General features: G+C 54.9%; 2 protein-coding genes across 3 annotated transcripts; both read left to right on the top strand.

The window, feature by feature from the left end:
* The first annotated feature begins 712 nt into the window (after positions 1–712).
* Positions 713–13475, top strand: LOC138811269 (cell adhesion molecule 4). Of its 2 annotated transcripts, none has more exons than XM_069999004.1 (9): positions 713–814; positions 9378–9524; positions 9773–9925; positions 10571–10705; positions 10888–11052; positions 11171–11261; positions 11471–11643; positions 11963–12091; positions 12456–13475. In XM_069999004.1, the coding sequence occupies exons 1-9, from the start codon at positions 751–753 to the stop codon at positions 12563–12565; spliced, it is 1167 nt and encodes a 388-aa protein (XP_069855105.1). In that variant the 5' UTR covers positions 713–750; the 3' UTR covers positions 12566–13475. The 2 variants fall into 2 exon arrangements, with proteins under 2 accessions (XP_069855105.1, XP_069855106.1); XM_069999005.1 differs by lacking the exon at positions 713–814 and adding an exon at positions 3720–3766.
* A 2593-nt stretch (positions 13476–16068) lies between these two features.
* Positions 16069–26331, top strand: LOC138811268 (zinc finger protein 428). The gene is made up of 3 exons (XM_069999003.1): positions 16069–16608; positions 19691–19883; positions 25697–26331. The coding sequence occupies exons 2-3, from the start codon at positions 19808–19810 to the stop codon at positions 26197–26199; spliced, it is 579 nt and encodes a 192-aa protein (XP_069855104.1). The 5' UTR covers positions 16069–16608; positions 19691–19807; the 3' UTR covers positions 26200–26331.
* Positions 26332–27911: the final 1580 nt, after the last annotated feature.

Genomic DNA, 27911 nt, shown 5'->3' with positions numbered 1-27911 from the left:
TGGGCCTCAGTGACCGGGAGAGGGCAGACTGCACAGGCAGGAGGGGACCAGGAGACGGCGCTGGGAGGTTAGGCCTGGCAGGTATCCATAGACGCCTCCCTCCTTCCCTCCCTCCCTCCTTCCCTCCCTCCCCTCTTCTCTCCCCCGGGGCTCAGGATCCAGGCTTGCTTCCAAGGAGTTGGCTTTCCAAGGAGAATGAGGCTGATGAAACACCAGGTTTCGCGTCAGGGAGGGAGGTGGCCCCCGGTGGGCCCTAGCCTGAGAGATGGGGGGAAAACCTGTCCAGCGGTGGGGGCTCTGCACCCTTACCTGTCCGTTCCCGCTCACCTTTCCCGGGTCACGCCTCCCTCGGGGCGCACCCCCACGCCCTCCACCCCTCCCTCACCCCATGCCCCCAGCCTGGGCGCGCGCTCCCGGCACGGGCGTCCCGCGCCTCTCCCCTTCCCACGCGCGGCCTCTCCGTGCGGCCGGCCCACGCTCGCCTGGGCGCCTTCGCCCGCAACAACATCCGTGGACCCGTCCCGGGGCCCGCGCCGCCCCTTCCACCTGCTCCCAGGACGCAGCCTCTCCCCGCCTCCCCTCCCGACTCCGCCCACCGCCGCAAACCACGCCCTCCGGAGAGAAAGCCACGCCTCCGGGCGGGCAGGGGGCGGGGCCTGGGCGCGGGGCGGGGCTGGCGGCGCGGGCGGTGCAGGTGCCGGGCCGGGAGCGAGCGGCGGCGGCGGCGGCGGCGGCGGCGGCGGCGGCACCATGGGCCGGGCCCGGCGCTTCCAGTGGCCGCTGCTGCTGCTGTGGGCGGCCGCGGCGGGGCCAGGTAGGGTCGGGGGCTGGGGGTCGGCCGGCTGGACTGGGTTGCGGGTGGCGGCGGCGGCGTTGCGGGGTGAAGGGGGGGGGTCGCGCCGCGGTGACAGTCCCCCGCTGGTGCGGGGCCGTAGAGGCCGAACAATGCGCGCTCGGGGCCCCGGGCTCGGATCCCCTCCCCCGGACAAAGCGCAGCGCGCGGGCCGCGAGCCGGGGGGGAGGGGAGGGGGCGCGGGCCCGGCCTCCGTGCCGCAGCCCCCCCCCACACCCCGCACAGGCCCGGATCCCCGCGGGGACAAAGGGCCTGAGACCCCCACACACACCCCTCTCCCGTACCCACACATCCCAGCCCGCCTTCTCCCCTTCGGACCCCGCTGTCCTTCTGTCCCGGTCTCTGCATCCCTCTGTCTCCGGATCCCTCGCTCTCCTTGTCCCTCCACCTTGTCCTCTCGCAGTCTCCAAGCCCTTCTGTCTGTCCCCCGTTCTCCTTGCCTCTCTGTTCCCCATCACTCCATCCTGCCTTTGTCCCCCCCCTCCCTTTTCCCTGGGTCACTCTGTAGCCACCCCCCCACCCCCCCTAGTCAACATTCACCCTGCTCTGTCCCTCTGTATTTTCGGCTCTCTCACCATGCCCCCATTCTCCACCTCAGCCCCTGTGTCGCTCTCACCCCGCTTCTCTTCCCTTTCTCGCTGTGCCCCTCTAGTCTCTCTTCCTAACCTCTGTCATCTCTTTCCTTCTCTCGGTCCCAGTGTTTCTCTGTCCCCTGTCCATCTGCCTGCTCTCACAATGTCTACCTCGGGATCCCCCATCCTTCCAACATGCCTGCACCCCACTGTACCCCTGGAGAGAAATTCGAGTCCAGCCCAGCAGCTGATGGGAACCCCCCCCAAGGGGAGAACGGCCATGTGGATGTGTGTGGAAGTGGTACACACGTGGACGGAACATATGCTCCCCCCTCAGCCCTCCCCACCCAGCCACACATCCTGGCTCTGACTGACAGAGCAGCCCCCCTTGGGGCATCCAGGGAGCCATCTGCATACCCTTGTCACTCACTGTGGGAAGTTGGGGACACCCAAGACAGGGTGACCCTGAGGATGGAGACAAGGTCAGGAAATGTCACCCAAACACTCACATTGTGTGTGTGTCAGAGCTACCATGGGTCTCCCCTTCCCTGGTGGGTCAATCCCCTTTTGGAAGAGGCTGAGCTGAAGCAGGGTTTGGGGTGTATGCTACAGCGATTTGGGAAAGGAATTGTGACGAGGTGGCTCAGGACTGGGGGGGGAATGTGGGTTTAAAGCAGCTAGTGACAAAACACCCCCATCTTCCTTGGTTTCAGTTTTCCCCTTCTGTAAAGTGACTTACAAGAGAATGTCAGCCAAGCGTGGTGGCTCACGCCTGTCATCCTAGCTACTCAGGAGACTTGAGATCTAAGGCTCACGGTTCAAAGCTAGCCTCGGGCAGGAAAGTCTGAGAAACTATCTCCAGTTAGCCACCAGAAAGCCAGAAGTGGATCTGTGGTTCAAGTGGTAGGCACCAGCCTTGAGAGACAAAGCTAAGGGACAGCACTGAATCCCTGAGTTCAAGCTCCAGGCCCAGCACATATATACTCACATAAAGAATGTCAGCTCAGAGGGGAAAATGATTCCATTCATGGAGTCGGGTCATACCTACCCCACTCCAAGGTTTGAGGTAGACCCCCCCCCGCCTTGTCTCAGGAACCCAGATGCTCTCCCTTTTCTCCTGTAACCTTCTGTTCCATCCTTTCTTCACAACACATAATTCCGATCTCCCCAGTGGGAGATTTGTTACCTTAGCTACATTTCCACCCATTTTCTTTCCTTTTTCTTTTTTTTTTAGACTTTAAAGCCAGGTTCATAGCATGTTGGAGCCAATGAACCAAGTAAACAAAAGCTCTGAGGGGCTTTAGAACATTGCCATCTTTCAGATTCTAGAATCTGGAAGCCCTTAGAACCTTGACACCTTTGAAGTTCTAGAACCTCGATGAGGGTTTGTGTGCTGGCATCTTGACATCTTTAAAATTCTGCAATCTTGAGCAGTTGGAGTTCTTGGATCTTGGCCTTTCTGGCCTGTGGAAGCAATTCTGGTCAGTGAGTGGAGAATGGAAGGTCTGGCTTCTCAGGATGAGAATGTCTCTTAGCTGATCCACCAACTTGGCCCAGGATTCCTTCCTCCCGTGCCTTTTTTTTTTTTTTTTTCTCAAGAACTTGCACCTAGCCTTTGCCCCTGGTTTGTTTGTAGCCACTCTTGCTTGGTAGCCAACTCTTCTCTTGTAAATGTCTTGCTCAATTACAGGCCTGGGCTTTATAGATGCAGAGCAAGCTTGGCGTTATGGAGATAATTCTGGGCTGGAAGCTAAGGACCTAGATCCCAGGTCACCTCCCCTCTGGTATTTTGTGTCGCCTTTCTCCTCTGAACCTTTGAGTTTCCCTCTTCTGCAGAGTCGGAATAGGAAGCGGTGACACTTGGCCTCTAAGTGTCCTGGCCTGCTTTCCTGGTCATTCATTGGCTATTTCAGAGTGGTCTTGGCCACCAGATTGTGGGTGGAGGGGAATGGATGAAGGATTCCCCCCTCTATCTCCCTCTTCTCCTCACGGGATCCAGCCAGCAGGAGTGGGCATGGAAGATGGAAGCAATTTTTGTGTCTTTTCAAAACCGTATTCTTCCCATCCTGGCCCACTCAGCCGCCGAGGCTCGCCGAAGGCATGATGGGATTGCTGTCAATCGGAAGAAGTGTTCAGGGTGGGCAAGTTGGAAGGTGTGAGAGAGGCGGGTGAGAGCTGAGGTGGGAACAGAGACCCTCAAACCCCAAAATAGGGTAAGAGGGGAAAACAGCCTAGAAAGCAGATATGCACATAGCGAGAAAGAAGAAAGAAGCTGTTCAGTTACTGGGGAGCCTGGCAGAGGGGGGAGCTTGTTGATTCCAAATAATGTTTTCCTCCCAGGGTGAGTCAACTTTTCCCCTTGCTACAATCCTGACCAGCCACTCTGAGAAGAGGGGGACCCTCCCCTCATTGTATGCTATCCAGAGGGGTAGATCTTTGGAGATTTCTATCATGACACCCCCCACCCCACCCACCCATGAACTGGACCCCTGAGTCCCCAGCACCCCCACCCCGGGGGTGGGAGTCAGGTTTCCATCATGGATTCCAAGGCCTGAACCCCAGCAGGGCTGGGGCCCAGGGGGGGTGGGTTAATGTCGTGCGAGCCTGGCCTGTCCCCGTCTCGGGGAACACAAAGACAGCTTTCTCTCTCCCCAAACACCCATGGTTTCTGCCTGGGCAGACCCAGTCCACAGAGCTCAGGCCCCCAGCTCTTCCGTGCAACACGCATTATGGTAGGGGGTGGGATACAGCTGGGGTGACACAGAGAAAGGGGGTGAATAAGGGGCACTGGGGGGTGACGGATCAGAGTGTGTGTGGGGTCTTGTAGGAGGTACTCTTCCCGGAACAGGAATTTATTCCATGAACCTGCACCCAGGGTGACCCTCCCAAGTCCTACTCCCTCCCAGCCTGGGCCTGGAATGCAGGGAGTCCCTAATATTCCAGGAACGTGGGGGCCACAGGGAGGACTTTGTGTGTGAGGCTGCTGACTCACCCGGACGCCCCCACCTGATGATGCCTGGGTCCCCAAAGAGACAATGGACAGAGAAAGGCAGGACTGGGGCTCTGGGGATTGAGGGCTGTAGACTTGGAGCCCAAAGTTTCTAAGATGGGATGGGTTGGGCCAGCATGCATGAGTTGAAGGAGGAGGACTGGGGCTTGGACTCTTGGATCTGAGGGAGAAGGACTGGGGTCCGGACCCCTGAATCTGAGGGCAGAGGTCTGAGGTCTTGACTCCTGGGTCTGAGGGAGGAGGCTGGGTCCTGGACTCTGGGTCTAAGGATGGAGGAGTCTGTAAGTCGCACTTGGAAGTTCTGTGGCTGGGGGGGGGAGGGGGATCATAGGACTGGGTCCTGAGAGAGGATGAAGCTGGGGTTTCCAGTGGGGGGGGGACTGGGACCCTGATGCCTAGGTCCTGCAAATACAGGCGCCTTCACAAGGCTGAGCTGGTGAAGAATTGATGCTTTGTGTGAGGATGTTCGGACTCCGCCATTGATGGGGGGTGTAGGGGGGGTTCCATCGGGATTCAGGGATGTACCACCTCCCTAGGAGAGGAAGGGGGAAGGAGGGCTGATGCCAGGAACCCCCTGGGGAGCGGATACAGATGGGGGGGTGGCTGTGACCTTCCTGAAATAGTGACCTTGAGACTCCCTTGGGCATTCGCTGACTCAGGACCCAGGAAGTGCTCCCCCCATCCTGTTTAGTCTCCGTGGAAACATCCGCCAGCTGTGTGCTCTGGACCCCTGTCTTCTGGGTCCTGAAGGAGGGCGGGGGTGGGGGTGGGGGTGGGGGGGGTGGGCTGGGCCCTGGACTTCTAGGTCTGAGGGGGGGCAGGAGGCTGGAGTCTCAGACTCCTGTCTTGAAGGAGGAAGGATGCAGAGAGCCTAGATCCCTGGATCTGAGGGAGGAGGGCTGAGCCCTGACGTCTTGGGTCTGAGGGAGGAGGTCTTAGGCTTGGATGCTTAGATCTGAGGGAGGAGGACTTGGAAAGAGAGCTGGGGCCTGGACTCCTTGATGGCTAAGGCCTTGACCCTTGAATCTGATGGGGGAGGCCTGGGACCTGGACCCCTAGGTCTGAGGGAAGAGGCCTGAGGCCTGGACCCCTGGGTCTGAGGGAAGAGGCTGAATTCCTGGCTCTCTGCATTATCACCTGCTCAGCTACACTTCTCCAAACCCTCCCCTGCCCCTTTATCCAGGCACCCCATCCCTATGACTACTAAAAATCTGTCAACACAGTTTAAAGGGCCAGCGCCCCAGTCCCAAAGGCTCAGCCCCTCTCCAACCACAAAGTCCCGCCCCCCCACCACCCCCGAACCCTGAAACAAAAGCTCTTAAAATATTAGTATTCCAGGCACAAGTCCTGTTGGTTACTGACTCCTCAGGAGGGGGAGGAAAGAAAACAAAAGCCCCCCCCTCACCCCATGTGCACCCTTAAGAGAACAGTGGGTAAATTGGGGTGGGGGGAGGCAGATCCTGAGGTCGAAATGGCTCCCACAGAGGGGTGTCTTTAGTCTACTGACTTGCCTTGGATGCCCCATCCCAAGCCTCATTCTCCACATCTGTAAAATGGGGGGCTTAGCTTACACTAGTGTCAGATCCAGGACCCTCAGCGAGGTGTTTTGCTTTTTTTTTTTTTTTTTTTAAAGGGCCAAGACACCCGAGTCCGTTTCCCCGGGCATGGGCTGTAAATAACCATGGCCTTCAGATGGGGTTCCCTGAACCGCAGGGTCCACGCTGGCTCCCATGAGGCTGGCACTGGCAGCATTCTGGTTTTCTGGTTTTCTGGGCAAGGTAAGCACACTTGCCCAAGGTCGCACTGGTGGCAGGTGGTACAGCTGCGACCCACCCGCGTTTCCCATGACAATAACGGTTCTTACTGGTGTTGCAGTGATGAAATCCTGCCAGGTGCCCCAGTTTGTTGGGCAGCTTCTCTTCCCCCCCACCCCCCCATTCCTCCGTGTTTATCAAATACCATACACACTTCCAGGCACCAGGGGGCAGCAGTTAGCCCAACCCACTTACCACTACCACTTAGACACACCTCCATGGCAAATAATAACAAAGACATCATCCCAAGCCCATGACACTCATATCCCACAATCCCTTGCCAATGCTGACCACGCCACCCTGAGAACTGAGAGTGGACGTAGGTCCTGGATAGGCAGTCTGAAAGATCCAGGTGCAGGTTGCTTGCTCTGCCAGTTGGTTCTGACATTGGGCAAGTCCAGCCATCCGCCTGGGTCAGTTTCCTTACTTGTAAAATGGGAACTGGGATGTCAGACCCTGAGTTCAATCCCCAGCACCAAGCAATCAATAAAGATTCAAGTGGTTCAAGTGGCAGAGATATGAGGAGGTCCTGAGTTCCCACCTCAGGACCATTGAGGAAGGGAGAGGGGGAGAAGAAGGGGAAGAGAAAGGAAGGAGGGAGAAAAAAAGGAGGGAAAGAGAAAGGAGGAAGGGAGGGAGAGAGACAGCAGAGGTTACCTCGAGCAGGTACTGCCAAGATTAAGTGCAAGATAAATCAGTAAGGCCCTCAGCACGGGGCTGAGCCTGGCAGCCACCTAATAAACCGTAGCTACTGTGGTGATTGCTATTTGGAGATGTTAGAGATGGTGGCAGAAAGGCTAGTGCTGATTAGTCTTGGCTTTCAGTTTTCTGTATACGGTAGCTTTTCTTCTTTCTCTTTTTCCATTTCTCCTTTTCTTTTTCCTCTGTTTTATTTATGGGGAGGGGAGGAGGGGTGCCAGGGATGAGTCCAGGGCCTCTAGCTAGCAAGTGTCCCAGCCAACCTTTTCTAGTCTTCCACTTGCTCCTCTGATGGATTTGTCAGGGTGAGTTAGCTGCTATAACAAACAGCCCTGAAATCATTTTTTTTTTTTTTTTGGCCAGTCCTGGGGCTTGAAATCAGGGCCTGGGTGCTGTCCCTGAGCCTCTTTGTGCTCAGAGCTGGCGCTCTACCACTTGAGCTGCAGTGCCACTTCTGGCTTTTGTTGTTGTTGTTGAGTAGTTTATTGGAGATAAGAGTCTTATGGGAACTTTTCTACCTGGGCTGGCTTGAACCACGATCCTCAGATCTCAGCCTCCTGAATAGCTAGGATTACAGTTGTGTGCCACCGGCACCCAGCTAGCCTTGAAATCTTTATGGCTTAACAAAAATGTGTGTTGCTTGCTCTCATCCAAATCCTAAATGGACGGACCAAGGAGAGTAGTCAGTTGTGGATCAGAGATCCTGCCAGCTTGTGTTCCTACACTTGTTGGGGCTCTCCTTGGAGTGCTCCATACCCACTCAGCCTGAAGGGTTGCAAGAGTTATGGGCTACTTCGAACGATGTATTTATCTTTCCTGTTTATACCCAGATGGTCAGAGATCAGTCGCATGGTCCTGCCCAGTTGCAAAGGATGCTGGGAAAGTAGCCTCATAGTGTGTGATGTATCCATTAACTTTACAATGGAACAAACCATTCAAAGTTAGTGGCTAGGGTTGGGCTTGGTAGTACATGCATATAATCTCAGCTATGTGGAAGGCAGAAGGATTAATAACAGGGTAAGCGGCTGGGAATATGGTTTGGTGGTAGAGTGCTTACCTAGCATGCACAAAGCCCTAGGTTTGATTCCTCTGTACCACATAAACAAGAAAGTTAATAATAAAATTATATTTAAAAGTAAAGGCCAGGGCAAAAGCTTAAGACCCTTTCAAAATCAAAAAGGGTTGGGATGGGGCTGGGAAGGTGGCTCAGCGGTAGAGCGCTTGCCTTGCATGCATGAGGCCCTGGGTTCAATTCCTCAGCACCACATATGCAGAAAAAAAAAGCCGGAAGTGGCGCTGTGGCTCAAGTGGTAGAGCGCTAGCCTTGAGCTGAAGAGCTGAGGGACAGCGCCCAGGCCCAGAGTTCAGGCCCCATGACCGGACCCAAAAAACCAAAACAAAACAAAAAAAAGGGTTGAGAACATGGCTCAAGTGGCTCTGACTACCAAGTACAAGCTCAGTTCAAAACACATTAGACAACTGGACACTGGTGGCTCACGTCTGTAATCCTAGCTACTCAGGAGGCTGAGATCTGAGGATCACAGTTCAGAGCTAACCCAGGCAGGAAAGACCGTGAGACTGTCATCTCCAATGAAAACCAGAAGTGGCATTGTGGCTCATGTGGTAGAGCACCAGCCTTGAGCACCCAGGCCCTGAGTAATGGTAAAAACAAGAAACCCAGTAGATTTAAAAAAACAAAAAAGCAAAACCTTTCTGACTTAAATACCATTCATTCTATTTGTTCTCAAAGCTGGGCTAGGTCAAGTGGGCAGTCTTCTTTTGGTCTTACCTGGAATTATTTCTGTGACCTCCATTTACCCTGTGATGCATTGGTGGCTGGTGGATCCACTCACATGGCAGACATTGGGGCTGGCCATTTCCTGGGCTTCTCTTTTCATAGGGCTTAGCACTAGTGGAACATGGCCACTAACCATCTGTGGGTGGCAGAAGGTTCCACGATTCCTATGTCACCTCTAGCGAATGCTACTGGTGGGTACCACAGAAAGGCCTGCCTTGCTTAGGGGAAGCAGAGCCCCTCCTTTCTGAGAGGAACAGTCAAGCTTGCTTGCTGAGGCCATGTCTGTGGCTTGGAGACAAGCCACAGGGAGTACCCAGGTACGGTAGGTGCTATTTGCTGAATACACCTCAGCCTCCTACACTGGGTGCACTCCAGCTCAGTGTCCCAATGGGACTTTCTTTTAGAGCCTTCTGTGACCTTGGTGTGTCCTTGGGCTGTCCCATGCAGCATAGGCCACAGGGGCTTGGTCTCAACTCCTCCAGAGCTGGAGATCTGGCTCCTAGCCTGTGGGAGATGTTGGATGTAATGTACTGGCTGAGAGGGCAGGAGACAGACTGGCGAGTTACTCGGATGGACAAGGAAATGAAACAGAAGGAAAAGACTGAGTCTCCTATCATCTTGACTGTTCTAGGGGCCGGACAAGAAGTACAGACAGAGAACGTGACAGTGGCTGAGGGTGGGGTGGCTGAGATCACCTGTCGTCTGCACCAATATGATGGATCTATAGTTGTTATCCAGAACCCGGCTCGGCAGACCCTCTTCTTCAATGGCACCCGAGGTGAGTGCTGGGGCTTGGATTAAGTGTCCCAGAAGAGGACATAACTGATTCTGGAGGGAGGAAGGGGCCTGGGGCTTTGTTTCTGGCTCCAGCAGGCAGAAGGACCTGAATCATGATGGGTCCCACGGGGAGGAAGCAGTTGGACAGCTCAGACTATTCATAGGTCCAGCCGGAGAAAAGCAGAGTGCTGGATGTGAGCTCCTGTGGTCAGCTTGTCCCATGTTCATGCCTCCCCCTTTCCTCTCTAGCCCTGAAGGATGAGCGTTTTCAGCTTGAAGAGTTCTCCCCACGTCGGGTGCGGATCCGGCTCTCAGATGCCCGCCTGGAGGATGAGGGTGGCTACTTCTGCCAGCTCTACACAGAAGACACGCACCACCAGATCGCCACACTCACTGTGCTAGGTACTGCCCCCCACCCTCCTCGACTGCACCTCTCTTCTGAGACCTTCTTGGCCTGGCTGTGGTTCAGTTCCTGGACATGTGGCCCCAGCAACCATGGCTGCCTTCCTGAACATCTTGATCTCTGTGACTGACCCCTGACACTCAGAACATCTTTGCTCCTGGTTGCTTTTTTTTCCCCCTTTCAATCGTGGGGCTTGAACTCTGGGCCTGGGTGCTGTCCCTCAGCTCTTCAGCTCAAGGCTAGCGCTCTACCACTTGAGCCACTGCGCCACTTCTGGTTTTCTGGTGGTTCATTGGAGATAAGAGTCTCACAGACTTACTGGTGTCTGGCCTGGTTGCTTTTTTTTGGGGGGGGTTAGGGGGGAGATACTCAGATTTGAGTTCAGAGTCCAGGAGCTGTCCCTTAGCTTTTTCATGCAAGGCTGGTGCTCTACCACTTGAGCCATAAGTCCACTGTTGGCCTTTTGGTGGTTACATGGAGGTAAGAGTCTCATGGACTTTTGGATGTAGCCGCCCTCGGATCTCAGTCTCCTGAGTCGTCAGACTGACAGGCGTGAGCCCCCAGTGCACGGCTTCGTCTGGTTGCTTTGAGCCCACCTCGAGGGTGCCTCCCTTCACACCCTGCGCCCCTTCTCGCCTTCGCAGTGGCCCCGGAGAATCCTGTGGTGGAGGTCCGAGAGCAGGCGGTGGAGGGCGGCGAGGTGGAGCTCAGCTGCCTGGTTCCTCGATCGCGTCCCGCCGCGGTCCTGCGCTGGTACCGCGACCGCAAGGAGCTGAAAGGTGCCCCGGGGCTGGAGGCAGGCGGGGGCGGGGCTCCGGAGGGGGCGGGGCTTGTGGTAGAACTTGGCTCCGGCGGGGGTGTGGTCTGCGGGCGAGGGCGGGGCTTGGCGAGCCGCCTGCGTTGCGATTGGTGGGGTGTTGGAGCCTCGGCCTGACGTTGTCGGGGGCGGGGCTGGGGGCAGGCGTGAGCAGCGGCCAGGAAAATGGCAAGGTGTGGAGCGTGGCGAGCACCGTGCGGTTCCGCGTGGACCGGAAGGACGATGGCGGCATCGTCATCTGCGAGGCGCAGAACCAGGCGCTGCCCTCGGGACACAGCAAGCAGACGCAGTACGTGCTGGACGTCCAGTGTAAGTGCTTGGAGGACAGGGTCCACCCCGGGGATCCCCACGCCAGCCGCCCGCGCCTGGGGGAGGAGGGCGGGCCTGGCCCCACCGCCATCCCCCCTCCCCTCCCCTCTGCCCACAGACTCCCCGACGGCCCGGATCCATGCCTCCCAAGCCGTGGTGAGGGAAGGGGACACGCTGGTGCTGACGTGCGCCGTCACGGGCAACCCCAGGTGGGCGCTGGTCCTGAGGTGGTCCTGGGGCAGCCCAGGACTCAGTGTGGGGGTTCTAGGAGTGGAAGGGCCTGGGAGGGCGAGGAAGCCTGAGATCCCCAGACAGGGGAGGCTGGACCCAGGCCTGATGGTCTTCTAGCAATGAAGGGCTAGGAAGGAGCATGAGTTCCTAACTCTCACTGTACTTTGTCGTCCCCCCGCCCCCCCAGGCCGAACCAGATCCGCTGGAACCGGGGGAATGAGTCTCTGCCTGAGAGGGCGGAGGCCGTGGGGGAGACACTCACGCTTCCAGGCCTGGTTTCTGCGGATAACGGCACCTACACCTGCGAGGCGTCCAACAAGCACGGCCACGCGAGGGCGCTCTACGTGCTGGTGGTCTACGGTGAGGGCAGCTGCGGCCCTGGGCTGGGCACAGTGCTGGAGTCACGGAGGGGGTGGGTTGGGGGGAGGATGTCTGTCATGTTTCTATCCCAGCAGGAGGCAGGGCAGGTATTGGGAGAAAAACCAAGTATTTTTCCAGGAAATGGAGCATCTGGAAAGAGGAGCCCTAGAAGGGCCTGAGGGGGAGCAGTAAGTTTTGGAAGGGCGTCGCAGAGAAAGGGGCAAGGTTTCAGATGTAGTCTGCAGAAAGGTGTGGCCAGGACTGGGACCACATCCCTAAGGACGTGGTCTTTCTTGTGCCCTGTCTGTCCCTCTGGCAGACCCTGGTGCGGTGGTAGAAGCCCAGACGTCGGTTCCTTACGCCATTGTGGGCGGCATCCTGGCGCTACTGGTGTTTCTGATCATATGCGTGCTAGTGGGCATGGTGTGGTGCTCCGTGCGACAGAAGGGTGAGTGGGGGTGAGGGCAGGGCCCGAGGGCCAGCGATGGGTGTGGTGGGCTGTGGGGTTGGAAAGAGGCGGGGCCTAGAGCCAGAAGAAGGGAGTGGATTGGAAGATTGGGAATCCTGCGGGACCTCAGGCTGAGAGTCCCCGGAGAGCAGAGCACTTGGAATCCTAATTCTCGTTTTTTACCTCTTTCTCTGCCACTGTCCTGTCTTGTTCTGTTCTTCCCTGGACCTGACTCCCTCTTCCTGTGTTCCATTTCTCCCTCTGTCTGTCTGGCCTGGTCTGTCTTCCTCTCTCCATGTCTCTGCCCAACATGCCGGTCCACATGAACATCCCACTGCTTGGGGGGAAATCTACCATCCCTTAGGCTCCTATCTGACCCATGAGGCCAGTGGCTTGGATGAGCAGGGCGAAGCAAGAGAAGCCTTCCTCAATGGCAGCGATGGGCACAAAAGGAAAGAAGAGTTCTTCATCTGACCCCACCCCCACCCCAGGCCTGGGCCTGGGCCGGGTCCCCCCCCTACTGCCAGCTGCAAGGAACCAGCAAAGACATTACCAGAGTCTGGGATGGTGGGCTTCCCCCTCACCACTAACACCTCAGATGCTTGGGCAGGGATGGGGGATTGGATACCTGGATCTGTGCTAGGGCCAGAAGTGAGGGCCCCCCGAGGTCCGGGTCCGCCAGGGGGCAGGGCCCAAAGGTCCACCCCCAAGTCCAGGGAGGGCAGTAGGGATTGGGTTGTGGGAACATAACTGGGGGAAAGCCAGGGCCCCTAGGCTAGAGAACCAGGTCTTGTGGGGAGGGATCAGATTCTGGGAAGGGAGGGGTGGGCAGGGAAGGGGAATACAGATTTCTTTGGGGGTCCCAGACCCCATGCCAGCCATTGTAAGAGTTCCACAGAGCTCTGGGCACCTCTTTGCAAAGCCATGTTTGCACGGTGGGGGGACGGGTGGGGGGGGGCGGGCCTGGAAACAGGATTCTGTGTCTTTGTGTCAAAACTTTGATGGGGGCAGTGAGGGAGGCAGCCCCAGCTCTATCCCCAACCCCCTTCCCTAGGCTCCTGGGCTCCCTGTCCCTCCACCTCCTCCTGATGTCTGTCCCACCCATATTTGTCCACCCACTCCTGGGGGGGCCTTCCCCATCTCTCCTCCAGGCCCCCCGGGGAGGAGAAAGGAGTTTGGGGGGAGGGTGCGTGGTCTCTATGGTTTTATATATAATATATTAAAAATTCAAAAATCTGTATGAAATATCAGATTGCACCCCCTACCCCCCTATTCCTGGCTTTTGCCCCCTTTTTCTTGTTTAAAAAAAACACACATTTTTGTACGGGGAGGGGAAAGGGAGGGGGTTTGGCAATCCCACTAACCACCATTAAACTGAGGAGAGAACAAGTGTGTGGGGTGGCTGTGTATCTGTCCCTAGGCCCAGGGCTGCATCACTGGGTGGGAGACTAAGGGTCGGGGAGGGAAGGGATGGAGAGCCCAAGTTGCTGGTGCCTAGACTGGAAAAGGCTCTTGACCACACCCTAGATAGTTCCACTCACCATCCAAATTTTCAGCGTAATAAAATAAGCCACTGAGTCTGCCTGGTAGCTACTAAGCCACCCAGTCCCATCCTCACAGCCTAGATGCGAAGCCTTTACCCTGACATTAATCTCCAGGGAAATGTTATTGCTTTTTTGTTGTTGTTATATATTTTTGAGACAGGGTCTTGCCACATAACTCAAGCTGGCCTTGAACCCTCTCCATCCTCCTGCCTCAACCATTAAGCGCTGAGATTGAGCCACAGGCCCACTACTTCCATTGTTTGCATCTTACTGTCCCTGCCCTGTTCAAAACCAGTCTCTACCTTCTTATGTTCTCTAGATAGATCAAGTCCCTTCAGCGTGGCATTGTTGTACGGTGAGAAAACGGAGAAGCCACATTTTGAGAGAGAGACTAGGGAGTCTACTAAAAGGCTGGCAACTGCTTGGTGGACGCCTGTCTCAAAGACCAGCAGCCAGCAAATACACTTAACAATTAGGAAAATGAGCTACAAAGTTCAGAGAGGAAAGAAAGAACAAAACCAACCCAACAAACCCATTCAGCTCCAGCTGGGATCTCCCTATTACAGCATGGCAGGTTCCTCACTCATTTACCTAGATCTCATGTGTATTGTTCTAACTTTAGGTTAGGAAAGAAACCTTTATGACCCAGGCTGCTGTGTGCATGTGGCTCTCCAAAGCTCTGTAAGGAGAACTGCTTAAACTGGAGTTTGGGCCAGCCAGGGTAACAGAAACACTGTCTTTTTTTTTTTTTTTTTTCTTTTTGTGTCAGTTGTGGAGCTTGAACTCTGGGCCTGGGCACTGTCCTTCAGCTCTTCAGCTCAAGGCAAGTGCTCTACCACTTGAGCCACAGCATTGGAGATAAAGAGTCTCACAGACTTTCCTGCCCAGGCTGGCTTTTTACCTCGATCCTCAGATCTCAGTCTCCTGAATAGCTAGAATTATAGGCGTGAGCCACCAGCACCCAGCCCCATCATCTTTTTTTGTCTTTGTTTTGAGATGGTCTTGATATGTAGGGTAGGCTAGTCTGAAACCCTAGATTCTTCTGTCTCTACCTCCCAAATGCAGGCTTTGCACCAGGTTAGAGACGGTTAAAAATAAAATCCAGTCAAAGCAAAAAGGCAGGAGGAGCAAAAGTTCAAGGTCAGGCTGAGCTATAATAGCAAGACCCATGCTCAAAAACAAGTATAACAAAATCCTTACAGTGTGGCAGCTACTGCTTCGAGTTCTTGAAACGGCCAAGAAAAAAATGTCAGGTGATACAATTGAACACTAAGGTGAAATCAGATACTGTCTAGGTGGGGCACTTCCAGAGACCGTCAGGGAGACTCTGTGAGGAAACAGACTGGGGGGGGGGGGGAGGGGGGGGCGGAGAGAAACAAAGAAACGATTTCAGATTGGATTGAGGACTATTAAAGTCAATAAAGGGAGGGGATTTGAGGGACTATTATGCTAAGTTTCAAGCATATCAGGGTAGCCAAAAGGGGCCTCTAAGTCCCTTGTTCCCGTCAGCCTGCTTTCAACCACCATCTATGGTGCTAGTCCTTCTCTTTTAAAGTAACCCCACTCAGATTGGAATCCTGGTTATTGCTTCTCGGATTGGCATAGTGCCAAAACAGGAATAGGGAGCCCAGAGCAGCTCTACAGAAATCAGAGTGAAAATATGCTCCGGTAGAGAACAGCAAGACCTAAGGCTCAAGAAGGTAAAGCTGTTAAGGGGTGTGTGAAGGGTGGATTCTATGAACGAAAGGTGGGTGAGGTCAGAAAGATAAAAGAGTTCATGGGAACCCATTGGAGAATTTTTTAATTGCCACAGGACAATCAGTTCTTCCGAAGCCTGACTGGTCTGAGGCTCTTCCCACTCCTGATTCAAAAAATCACCCAGAGGAGCCTTTCTTTCTTGGAGTGGGAGGCTGCTTTTCCTTTCCTCAATCAAACCACGCACTTCTTTGCTCCTGGGCGTTTGCCCTTGCCGGTCCCTCTGCCAGAATGATTTCCATTCTAGTTGGCTCCTGGTCATACTTGGCTTAAAAAAATAACTTCTTGGAAGCCTTTCTAGAACCCCAGGCTGGGGCAGACGCTCCTGTTATGCTCCCCCCTTAGTCTAAGTCTTAACACTTCTAGGTAACAATCTAATCCGTGTGGCTCTCCTTTTCCTTGGGGGGCGTTACTAGAATGGGGACCATTTGTTCACTGCAAAAATCTACCCGGCACAAGTTATCCTGGGTCAGAAGCTGTGAGTGTTGGTCGAGGTCTTGGCCCTTTGTGCTCGAAGGGTCCCTGAATACGACCAGGGTGTCCCGTCCTTCCCTCCCAACACCCCCCTCCGCGCCACACACACACACACACACACTTCGCCCTAGTCTGCAGTTGTTCTGCGCAGGCGCTCTGCTCAGCGACCCTCCCCCACCGCTGGCCCATATGCAAATCACTGCGCTCCGGAGGACAGCCTCTCCCAGGAATATGCAAATCGCCCCGTGGCAGGAGGCCTTTCGGGGGCCCCCGCGCTAGGGTTATGCAAATGAGCAAGCCTCCGGTCTGAGACCCGGCCGAACAGTTCGACCTCCGCTCCCCAGCCTAGCCCATTTATTTATTTATTTGACGAGGCTCGTTCCCGCCTGGCACACGCACGCGCAATGCCCCTGAAGCGCCTCGGTCGTTCAGACCGCGGACCGTACCAAGTCCGAGCCGGGTACTGAGGGGCCAAAGCACCGCAATCGCTGCGTGGGTGGCGTCGACGACCCGACTCCCGAGAGCCCCCTCTTCCCACCGTGCCCCGGGAATGGTCCAACTGGCCGCGCAAGCGCCCTAGGCTCCTCACGCCCCTCGCTCTCCCCCTCCCACCCTGCTTTTTTTTCTTTTCTTTTTCTTTCTTCCTTTTCTTTTCTTTCTTTTCTTTCTTTCTTTTTTTTTCCCTCTCGCAACGCAGGCGCAGAGCCCGGGCGTGCAGCCGCCGAGCCCGAGCCGCCGACGCCGGTGAGTTGTCCCGGGGTCGGGGCGCGCGGGGCATGCCGGGAAGCGGGCGCTACGGCCCCGCGGCATGCTGGGAGCGGCGGCCGGCGTCACCCCGGAGCCCGCCGAGGCGTCTGGGCCGGCGAGCGGCCGGCGTGGCCGAGGACCGAGCCCGCTGGCCCGGATGGGCGACACCCGAGGCTCCCCCTCCTCCCACCCCGACCCCCGGGCGGCCTGGGGAGGGGGGAGCACATGGAGAGGAAGGGGCGCGCGGCGGGCGGCGGTGCGGGAGCCGTCCTGTCAGGCTCGGGGCGTTCCGGGAGCACAGCTCCCCCTTCCCCCCCACGTCCCTTTTGTCACACGCCGCGTCCCTCCGCCGGCCGTCGTCGTGGCAACGCCGAGGGCTTTCAGCATGGCGTTGGGGGAGCGTGGTCGTTACGGGCGCCAGGCACCCTGGGAACTTGCCGCGGGGCATTGTGGGGCCGGGTCCTTATTGTTCTGTGGAAGCCTGTGGCCTGTCAGCCCTTCCTTAGGGCCATCTTGGAGCTGGATTAGTGTTGGCTCTGGGGGTCTATGTCACCGTTACTTGTAGTAGTTGAATGACCCTTTATGATTGTGGGAGCCAGCCTGGTCGCCCCAGAGAAGCCTCCACCTGATTACTGGAATACTCTGGTATTGGGTGTGTTGGCAAAGGGAAGGGTAAGCTAGACTGGTGGAAACCTCAGATGTCCTGATTGTCCCCCTAGCCAGACTACGCGCGCTAGAATAGCAAATACCTGAAGTGGGTGTGGTGTCTTGGCCAGCCTCTGTAATCCCAGATCCCTCCCTGGGATGTAGAGGCCAAAGGATCTACTGTGAAGCCAGCCGAGGCAAACTCTGTCCAAAAACAAGATATAGCCAGGCGCTGATGGCTCACACACCTGTAATCCTAGCTACACAAGGGACTGAGATCTAAAGGTGGAAATTCTGATCCAGCCCGGGCAGAAAAGTCCACAAGACTCCCATCTCCAAATAATCAGCAAAGGGGCTGGGAAGGTAGCTCAGCGGTAGAGTGCATGCCTTGCAAGCATGAGGCCCTGGGTTCGATTCCTCAGCACCACATAAATAGACAAAGCCAGCAAATAATCAGCAAAAACTGCCAAAGGGAGATGTGGCCTAAATGGTAGAGCAAGAAAGCTGAATGTGAGTGGGTTGCCTTGAGTTCAGGAACCTGTATGTTCATATGTGTATATACATTACATATACACACATATATAAAAAACAAAGGTGAGGCCCCATACTGGTGGCTCACGCCTGTAATCCTAGTTACTCAAGAGGCTGAGATCTGAGGATTATAGTTCCAAGGCCAGCCCAGGCAGGAAAGTCCATCCAAAAAGCCAGAAGTGGAGCTGTGTCTGGAATGGTAGAGCACAAGACTTGAGTGAAAAAATGCAGGGACAGTGCCTTGGCCCTGAGTTCAAGCCCCTGGACAGTCACACAAAAAAAATGCTAGAGGGCATGGCTTATATGTAGAACACTTCCCTAATATTGCTAGCCCTGGATTCTATCCCCAGCATAAAAATGGGTACATGTGGGCTGGGAAGGTGGCTCAATGGTAGAGCGCTTGCCTTGCATGCATGAGGCCCTGGGTTCCATTCCTCAGCACCACATAAGCAAAAAGAAAAAAGCTGGAAGTGGCGCTGTGGCTCAAGTGGTAGAGTGCTAGCCTTGAGCTGAAGAGCTGAGGGACAGTGCCCAGGCCCAGAGTTCAGGCCCCATGACTGGACCCCCCCCCCAAAAAAAATGGGTACATGTGTATGCATGTATGTATGTGTACATACACACAGTTAACACATATAGTTAATTTTGCATTTCAGGTAATCCTTTAGAAAAATACAACTCAAATAGTGCAAGAAATACATATATTAATCATTTACATAAAATTAAGTCTTAACTCTCCCGGTTTTTGTTATTATTTTTTGTTGTTGTTGTAGGGATGGAATTCAAAGCCAGGGTGTTATCTCTGAGCTCTTTTGCTCAAAGCTAGGATTCTATTGCTTTGTGCCACAATGCCACTTCCAGTTTTCTGGTGGTTGGTTGGAGTATAAGAGCCTCACCACCTTTCCTGTCTAGGCTGGCTTTGAACTGCTATCCTCAGATCTCAGCCCCCTGAGTAGCTAGGATTACAAGCATGAGCCACCAGCGCCTGGCTAATCCTTCTGTTTTTATTGGCTAAACTTGCTGGGCTTTGAATGGTGAGTTCTCTAGGCTGACTGGGGAGAAAGAGAACATTCCAGATAGCAAGATTAGGGTTAAGAAGACTGGTGGTAGAGTTCTTGCTGCACCAGCAAGTTATGCCAATAAACATAGTTTGTCTTGACAACACCTTGAAGCATGACTGTAAACCCTAGTACAGCCACGTAGAAGACAGTGAGACTGTAAACCCTACTACAGCCACGTAGAAGACAGTGAGATGGGTGACTGTGTCTGTCCCTTCTGTGGCTCAGCTTCCTCATCTGCTTTCCTGAGATCTTGTCTCCACTTGGATATGAGGAGTGCATGCCATTCTTACAGAAGGGGACAGACCGGAGGAGCGAAGTCCTTTGTTGAAAGCTACACAGCTGTAGAGTGACAGTTGTGGCATTCAAACACAGGCACTTGTCAGTAGATGCAGAAGAAAGTCAACATTCACTTACCTAGTGCAGCCCCTTGGATTGTTTAAATGCTGACATGCTTCTAGATTTGCTGGGCATATCACTGCTGTACCAAGTACCATGGTACCATGGTACCACACACTGGATCCTCTCCCAGCCTGCCTCCCCCCTCCCCCACCCAATGCAGCATCCAGAGGTAATGTCTGCCCTGGGCCCCACTCCACTTTTAGTTCTCATAGGAGCCCATGCCAGGGATACCCCACGTATAACCATAAAAGTCTAGGTTAGATGAGGAAAATGAGAGGCCACGGGGGCAATATGGGTGCTCAAAGCTGGGTGGACAGTCTGACAGCTGGCGCCATTAGTGCCCCACCCTTGCCTACTAGGAAACGCACAGCTAGGCTTGCAGTAGGGGATAAGTGCTATGTAAAAATTTATTGAGTTACCACAGGCCTTTCTTTCCTCATGTCCAGCATCCCTCTCTACCTGCCAACATCCTGTGTTAGAAGAACTTGTGACTGGAGAGCTGGCCGGGGAGGGACGCTGCCCAGCTGCTGCTCTGCTCCTGTCTCCTGTCTGCTCCCTTGGCCATGACTGAGACCCGGGAGCCAGCCGAGACTGGAGGCTATGCCAGCTTGGAAGAAGATAATGAAGACCTTTCCCCAGGTAAGATGGTCTTAAAGGCGGTGGTGTTGGCTTGATTTTCATCCTGGCTTTGGGCTTGGGATTCACTGAGGAGATTGGGTGGGGAGGGGCTCCGTGTCTTGCTCTGGTCTGTGTTCTGACTTGGACTGTCCGTCTTAGATGGAGAGCTCTTAGGGATGTTGCTAAAGCCTCCACTTTCAGTTTGGCGGTGATCTGTTTCTTTGTCAAAGATTACATGTTGGCTGGATTCAACCTCTTCGCTGGGGAGTCTAGACTGGCTATCAGTTCTCTTCTTGCTAGAGGTTGAGGATTGGCTGCGGTCTCTGTCTGTGTTAGACATTCTGGGTCTGCTGCGACCTTTCTCCTTGCTGGGGGTTATAGAGTGACTGGGATCTGTGTCTTTGCTGGATGTTCTGGATTGGTTGTGCTGTTTTGTTTTGGGGGGTCTAGATCGGCTGTAGGCTCTCTTCTTACTAGAGGCTCTCGATCGGCTGCGTTTTCTCTCTTGGTTGAACATTCTAGGTAGGCTGTGACCTTTTTCCTTGCTGGAGATACTGGAATGACTGCGATCTGTCTCTCTGTTGGGTGCTCTGGATTGTCTCCATTCTCTCATTTGGGAGGATTTAGACTGATTGAAGGCTCTCTTCTTACTAGAGGTCTTCGATCGGCTGTGGTCTTTCTTAGTGTTAGATGGTCTAGGTCTAGGTCGCCTGCAGCCTTTCTCCTTGCCGGTGATACCAGCTTGACTGTGACTTGTCTCCTTGCTGGACGATCTGGACTGGCTGTGGCCCCTGTCCGTGCTGGGCGTTGTGGAGTGGCTGTGGTCTCTCTTTGTGCTGGTCACCCTAGCCTGGCTGTGGTCTCTTTCCTTGCTGGAGCCTTGTGACTGGCTGTATCCTTGGTCCTTGCTGGATAATCTATACTGGATGCTCACTCTCTCCTTGCTGGCACTGCTTTCCCTTTTGGGGGTCTTAGATTGGTTTTGGGGTTTCACCTTTCGAGGAGGTCTGGACTGGCTTTGTCTTGTCACCCGGGAGGGAGTTGCCTTCCGGGTACGACTTCGTGCTCGACTACTATTTCTCTTCCAACTGTAACTTCTCACCCCGTCGTGGGTCCTCTTCCGACTGTAACTCCTCGACTTGTGAGAGGTTCTGGACCTGCTGGAACTGTGGCTCCTGCCATGAGCCATCTTCCGACTGTGGCTTCTTGATTTTCTAGGGGTTCTAGACCTGCTGTAGCTGTAGCTCCTATAGGGACTCAACTTCCGACTGTGACTTCTTGATTTTCTCACGGCACCTGGTATGCTGGGACTGCGGGTCCGACTGGGGACTCGAGCATGGTTGCAAGCCTTGACCCTGCCGGACGGGTCATTGGGGCTGTAACTCCGCGCCCTTCTGAGGGGCATCATCTGGCTGAAGCTTTTCACCCTCCTCAGTGACAGTATGGTCTGTTTGTAACCCATGTGCTCGAAGCCGGTTCTAGTTGGGCTGAAGCTCTTGGCCCTGCTCAGGAGGGCGGCCAGCGTGAAGCAGCCTCTCTTAGACACTCCTGGTGGGCTGTAACTCTTTTCCCTGTTCATCTTTCGGGGTTGGCCGTCGGTCCTTTCCTGGGCACTGGTTCTGGGTCGGGCATAACCCTTGCCCCGACTCTGTTTTCTCTGGGAAGTAGGAGTTCTCGCCTTCTTGGCTCCGCCTGGTCTGGTACCTTGACATCTCATCTTGCTGGTGGTGCTGGCCCGGCTCGGTGACCTCTTGGATGCATGGCTTCCCTTTCTGCCTGGAGTTCGACCCCGGCTGTGTGCCCTCCTCCGTGGGTGGTGTCCCGTGCCGCTGGCCTTGCTGGCCTTGCTGGCCTTGCTGGCCTTCGTGTCGGTGCTCGCCCGGCTGGGTGCCCTCCCCTTGCTGCGGACTTGGGATCTGCTGCTGCGCTGGTTCGTACTTGAGGCTTTAGCGGACTTGGAGCTGCCTGGGTTCATAACCGCGGTGAGGGTTGTTGCTGGCTTTGGGGGCAGTGAGGAGCTGTTGGGTGTTGCTGATTTGGTCTTTCCGGGGGCAGATTTGGAGGCTGTGGTGGGCATGGGAGGCCCAGTAGAGGGAGCCGGGGCCATGCTGGACTTTGAAGATCTCTTCTGTGGAGAAGACATGGTGGGCACAGAAGGGCTTGGGGTCCATATTAGGTCCTGGTGGACAGGCAAGACCTGCTGTTGCCATGGACAGCAGCCTGATGGCCTGTCACAGGCCCGCTGCGTGAAGTCATAGTGGGCGTCATAGTGGGCACTCAGTCCCTGCAGGCGAGGGGAGAGGACGGTGGGGGCACTCCCTCTATGCCACAGCCATTCAGACAATGTATCCTGCCCCTGACCCATGCTCAGCACAGCTAGGGACATGAGATGGGACCTGTCCTCAGGTCTCCAGACCTAAGCAGTCATGGCCCAGCGTGATCAGGGTATGATGGGGTACAGGAGTGGGAGGAGCCTTGAGCAGGGCCTGCTGACCACCTGGTGGGCCACAAGGTGATGTGGAGGGAGCAAGCCCTGCTGGCAGAGGAGGGAGGTCAGGCCGGGGCCCATATATCACACCTGTCCTGGGGGGAGCTTCAATGCTGATGGAGACATATGGGTCCTGAAGGCCACAGCTGGTTGGACAGTGTTGGGGGATGCTGGAGTGGGAGAGTAGGGCAGAGAAATGGGGGAGAGACCCTGGGTCTGGGGCATAAGGGTAGTGGTCTCATAGGAGACAACTGTGCTGGGTCCCAAAGGGTAAATAGGAGGCAGCCAGAGTGGGGGACTGTGTTCCAGACAGAGGGGTCAACACTTTTGGAAGGCCCCAGGAAAAGGATGAGGATGTGTCCTAATAGTAGAGCGCTTGCCTCGCATGAACCAGGCCCTGAGCTCCATCCTCACCACCTCCCCCAAAACACTGAAACTCAGAAAATGTTTGTTGAGGGCTGGGAAGGTGGCCTAGTGGTAGAGTGCTTGTCCTAGCATGCATGGAGCCCTGCGTTCAATTCCTCAGCACCACATAAACAGAAAAAGCCAGAAGTGGTGCTATGGCTCAAGTGGTGGAGTGCTAGTCTTGAGCAAAAGAAGTTCAGGGATAGTATCCAGGCCCTGAGTTCAGGCTCCAGGACTGATAAAAAGAAAAAGAGAGAGAGGGTGGGGGGAAGAAAGAAGAAAGAAGGAAGGAAAGAAAGAAAGAAAGAAAGAAAGAAAGAAAGAAAGAAAGAAAGAAAGAAAGGAAAGAAAAAAAGAAAGAAAGAAAAGAAAGTTGGTTGAATGGCTGGGAGATAGCAGGATAGGGCAGGAATAGGAGAAAACAAGAGCCAAGGGAAGCCCTTCAGCAGACTTTTTTTTTTTTTTTTTTGTCGGTCATGGGGCTTGAACTCTGGGCCTGGGCGCTGTCCCTCAGCTCTTCGGCTCAAGGCGAGCGCTCTACCACTTGAGCTACAGCGCCACTTCCGGTTTTCTGGTGGTTTTATTGGAGATAGGAGTCTCACGGTCTCTCCTGCCCGGGCTGGCTTTGAACCGCGATCCTCAGATCTCAGCCTCCTGAGTAGCTAGGATTACAGGCGTGAGCCACCAGCGCCCGGCTCTTTTTTTTTATTTTAATTAAAAAAATTGTTTATCTTTATTAGTCATGGGCTTGATCTCAGGGCCTGGGCACTGTCCCTGAACTTTTTGTTCAAAGCTAGCACTCTACCACTTTGAGCCATACTGCCACTTCCTGTTATTTGGTGGTCAGCTGCAGATAAGAATCTCACAGACTTTCCTGCCTGACTTCCCTGCCCAGGCTGGCTTCAAGCAGTGAGGATCTCAGTCCCTTGAGTAGCTAGAATGACTAGCTACTGGGCGCCTGGCTCAGCAGACATTTAGAACCTGCTAGGCTGGGGAAGCTCAACCCCGTGGTGCCACAGCAGACCTGTCCCTCTTACCTGGTCCGAGGGGAGGGTGGGTACCTGACGCACACACCATAGCTCAAGGACAATGGAGCTGGGTCGGCAGACCAGTCATGGCAGAATGCACAAGAGCTGGGACCCCAGGATGGGCAAGTCCAGCCCTCAGGTGTTCACTACATGAATAGGCAGGCAAGCATGAAGAGCACTGTAGATGTTGGGGGCCACCACAGTGAGCCAAGGCCCTGCTGGGACAGGAGAGAGCACACCACCAGAAATGTGAATGGAGGAAAGCAAGCAGAGAAAGCATGGGAGGGGGGTGCCAGGGAGCACAATGTCCCTGATAAGGTGACACTTGAGTCACAGCTGTGGGGGAGGGGAGGGAATGAGCTCGATCTGTCTATGGACAGAGAGGTGCAAAGGCCCTGAGGTTAAACAAGAAGGAAAAAGCAAATATATGTTCCCTTTGGCCCAGTTCCTCCATATAGGACTTGTGTCACATGTGTGAAATCATACACAAGAATAGACATAACAACATTGCTTTTAAAAGCAAAAGGAAAGAAAAAAAAAACCAGAAGGAAGAAGGAAATAGCTTTCGGATGCATATAGATAACCATTTTAAGGGGCAGGGTGTGCTATTCCAGGGGGGTAGGTTATAGCAAGTTTCTATTTGTGTAATGCCCACATATAAACACACATTTACATGATGATGTTTACATCTGTCTTATCACACTGAATGACTATGTCGTTGAGGCTAATGGTCCAGGAAAGCAAGGTTGCTGAGAATTAATGGATATCCATGTAGATTTTGCACCTTTGGGATAGGACTTTGCCGGGCACTGGTGACTCATGCCTGTAATCCTAGCTACTAGACTGAGGAAGGGAGGATCTTGGTTCACAAGCTCCCTTTGCAACCCATAGGTGGGTTGACAGGTGCATGTCTCTAATCCCTACCTGCCTGGGAGTCTGAGATGGGGAGGATTGGGGTGCCAGGCTAGCCCAGGCAGAAGTCCTTGAGACGGTGTCTGTGTGGAAGGAAAGGACGTAGTCACGTGCACCTGGGGTTCCCAGTGAAGTGAAGATGGAAGCCTAAAAGGAGACATCACAGCTCAGGCACGCGCTTGGGCGGAAGCCAGATCCCATCCTAAAAATAACCAGGCTGCCTCAGCGGAATCCTTCCAGGCTGGCAAGTGTGAGGCCCTCAGCACCACCCAACACTCAGTATCACCCAGTACCACCAGGGCCTCATACACAAGATCTAATTTAGTTTTTAGTTTTTAGTTTGTGTGTGTGTGTGTGTGTGTGTGTGTGTGTGTGTGTGTGTGTGTGTGTGTGTGGTACTGGGGCTTGAGGGTTTGTTGTTTTTTTTTTTTTTGGTCTGTCGTGGGGCCTGAACTCGGTCTGGGTGCTGTCCCTCAGCTCTTCAGCTGAAGGCTAGCACTCTATCACTTGAGCCACAGCGCCACTTCTGGCTTTTTCTGCTTATGTGGTGCTGAGAAATCAAACACAAGGCTTCATGCATGCAAGGCAAGCGCTCTACCATGGAGCCACCTTCCCAACCCCAATTAAAGCAACTTTTAATATAACAATAGATGGTTGGGTGAGGTGGTACACATCTGTAATCCCAGCACTTGAGAGGCCCAGGCAGAAAGGAGCCTATGTTCTGGGTCAACCTAGGGAAAGCAGCAAGATCTTGAGTCAAGTAAGAGAGGAAGAAGGAGGGAGGGAGGGTGGGAGGGAATGAATGTAGTGGACAGAGCTACAGTAATAGGTGCAGTCCTTGCAAGCTATCACATGCTGCTGCACAGATACAGGGTGTATGCCCAGGGCCAGGCCTGCCCTCCACCCTGGCTAGCCTGAGTAGGGCTCTGGGAGGGCCAGCTGGCAGGGCCGTCTATCCTTCTGTCCTCTGAGACCCCTGTCTGTCCTATGTGTCCCCACAGGCCCTGAGCACTCCTCCGACTCTGAATACACCCTCTCAGAGCCAGACTCTGAAGAGGAGGAAGATGAGGAGGAGGAGGAAGAGGAGACCACTGATGACCCTGAATATGACCCTGGATACAAGGTGAAGCAGCGCCTTGGAGGGGGCAGGGGAGGCCCATCCCGCCGGGCCCCTCGGGCAGCCCAGCCCTCGGGCCCCCCAGCCCAGCCCTGCCAGCTGTGTGGCCGCTCACCACTTGGGGAGGTCCCTCCAGGCACCCCACCTTGCCGGCTCTGCTGCCCGGCCACAGCACCCCAGGAAGCTCCAGCTCCTGAAGGCCAGGCCCTGGGAGAGGAAGAGGAGGAGCTGTCTCGGGCAGGGGAGGGCCGAGCCACGGGGCGGGGGGAGGAGGACGAGGACGAGGAGGAGGGGGGGACCTACCACTGCACCGAGTGTGAGGATTCCTTCGACAACCTGGGGGAGCTGCACGGCCACTTCATGCTGCATGCGCGCGGGGAGGTGTAGGCCGAGCTCTGCCAAGGGGCGGGTGGGAGGAGGGGCGGAGGAGATCCCAGGTCGCTGGGCTGGGCTCCCCATCTGTATTGTCTTAGCAGTAGATCCATGAAGGTTGGAATAAAAACCATTTCTGTGTTAGGAGTCCAGTGTGTGGTGTGGAGGTAGGTGCAGGGCACTCCTGCTGGTCACTGTCCTGGGTCCTCCTGCAGGCATTCACAGAGAACCTGGAAAGAGGCACCCACCAAGCCCCAGGAAGCAGAAAATGGTTTGTGGGACATTGGCACTGGGACTCCTGTTACAGGGTTTTAGTGTCTTTCAAAAGCCGTATTTCCCAACCAGGTGTGGCAGTACACACTTGTAATCCCAGCACTTAAAGGCTATGAGCTATATAGCCAGATGCTGTGCACCCTCAACTCCCTCACATCTCTCCCCATAGAACCTGATCCTCTTTGAAATGGGGTCTCCATAACCCATACTCCTGAGCACCAGAGCCTCAGAACTGTCAAAGACTCCCATTGTTCTGGACTATGGTGAGGCAGAAGATGGCAGAAGGGTGTGGTGGAGAGCGGAGCTGCCTGCCCTGAGGCAGCCAGGAAGCAGAGGCTGTGCTGATGGGCAGGGTGTGCTTTACCAGTCTAGATGCCTACAGTTCCTGCAAGCTGACAAGATTAACATCATACTGCCCAAAGGCCCTGTTTTGTACCACCGTGTTGAGCACGGGTGGTCTGTGAGCAGCAAGCAGGGCATTCTGGAGAGGAAGGTGAGAGTCAGAGGTGCCAGAGAGCCCTAAACCCCAACTTGAAGAAGTGAGGCTACTCAGGGATCAGCGTGTGAGATGCCCTCTTTCCAACACTGTCAGGTACAGAAAGAGAAGTGAAAATGCCGGGTGGTTGGAACTTGGGAGAATAAATCACAGGGGACTGATGCAGGGATCGACACATGGTGCTGCATGGCTGGGGTTAAATATCTAGGGGACCCAGCTGGAGCCCCAAGAACTGCTGGAGAGGTGAGGTACTCCAGCCTCCATAACCACTGTAATCACCATTTCCTCAGCCCTGCCTCCCCTCTACCCCAAGTGGGCAAGTCCCTTGCCTGACTTCTCTCCATTCTGTCCACATTCTTCAGGTATGGAACTTTAGGGCATCAGCTCAAGGGAGTCTGGGAAATGTTTACAGAAAACCCCAGCATGACAGCCATGTGGCAGGCTGCAGCTGAGACACTAGGTGAACAGGCATCGTGGCTGTCTGTGTACCCTTACCCCAGACCCTGCGCGCACACACACACCCTCTGCTGGAGGTGATATTCCCCAGGTTGGGAATCCTTGCTTCTAGGTATGGTGGGTTCTGTGGACCCTTACCCCAGATCCTGCGCACGTGCATGCACGCACACACACACACACACACACACACACACACACACACACACACACACACACACACACACACACACACACACACACCCTCTGCTGAAGGTCTGTGTACACTTACCCCAGATCCTGCATGCGCACACGCACACACACACACACCCTCTGCTGAAGGTCTGTGTACACTTACCCCAGATCCTGCACTCACACACACCCGGGTCTGTGTACCCTTACCCCAGATCCTGCACGCGCGTGCACACACACACACCCCTCTGCTGAAGGTCTGTGTACCCTTACCCCAGATCCTGCACACACACGTACCCCCTGCTGAAGGTCTGTGTACACTTACCCCAGATCC

This window comes from Dipodomys merriami, unplaced genomic scaffold (genome assembly GCF_024711535.1).
Source record: "Dipodomys merriami isolate MVZ:Mamm:240054 unplaced genomic scaffold, mDipMer1.0.p SCAF_52, whole genome shotgun sequence".
Classification (NCBI taxonomy): domain Eukaryota; kingdom Metazoa; phylum Chordata; class Mammalia; order Rodentia; family Heteromyidae; genus Dipodomys; species Dipodomys merriami.
The sequence above is the reverse complement of the archived record's forward strand: the minus strand, read 5'-3'. Positions and strand labels throughout refer to the sequence as shown.

Coding starts and splice junctions, on each gene's coding strand:
- LOC138811269 (XM_069999004.1), top strand. CDS start 751: ATGGGCCGGGCCCGGCGCTTCCAGTGGCCGCTGCTGCTGCTGTGGGCG. Junction 815..9,377: donor GGCGGCCGCGGCGGGGCCAG/GTAGGGTCGGGG, acceptor TGACTGTTCTAG/GGGCCGGACAAGAAGTACAG. Junction 11,262..11,470: donor GCCGTCACGGGCAACCCCAG/GTGGGCGCTGGT, acceptor CCGCCCCCCCAG/GCCGAACCAGATCCGCTGGA.
- LOC138811268 (XM_069999003.1), top strand. CDS start 19,808: ATGACTGAGACCCGGGAGCCAGCCGAGACTGGAGGCTATGCCAGCTTG. Junction 19,884..25,696: donor TAATGAAGACCTTTCCCCAG/GTAAGATGGTCT, acceptor GTGTCCCCACAG/GCCCTGAGCACTCCTCCGAC.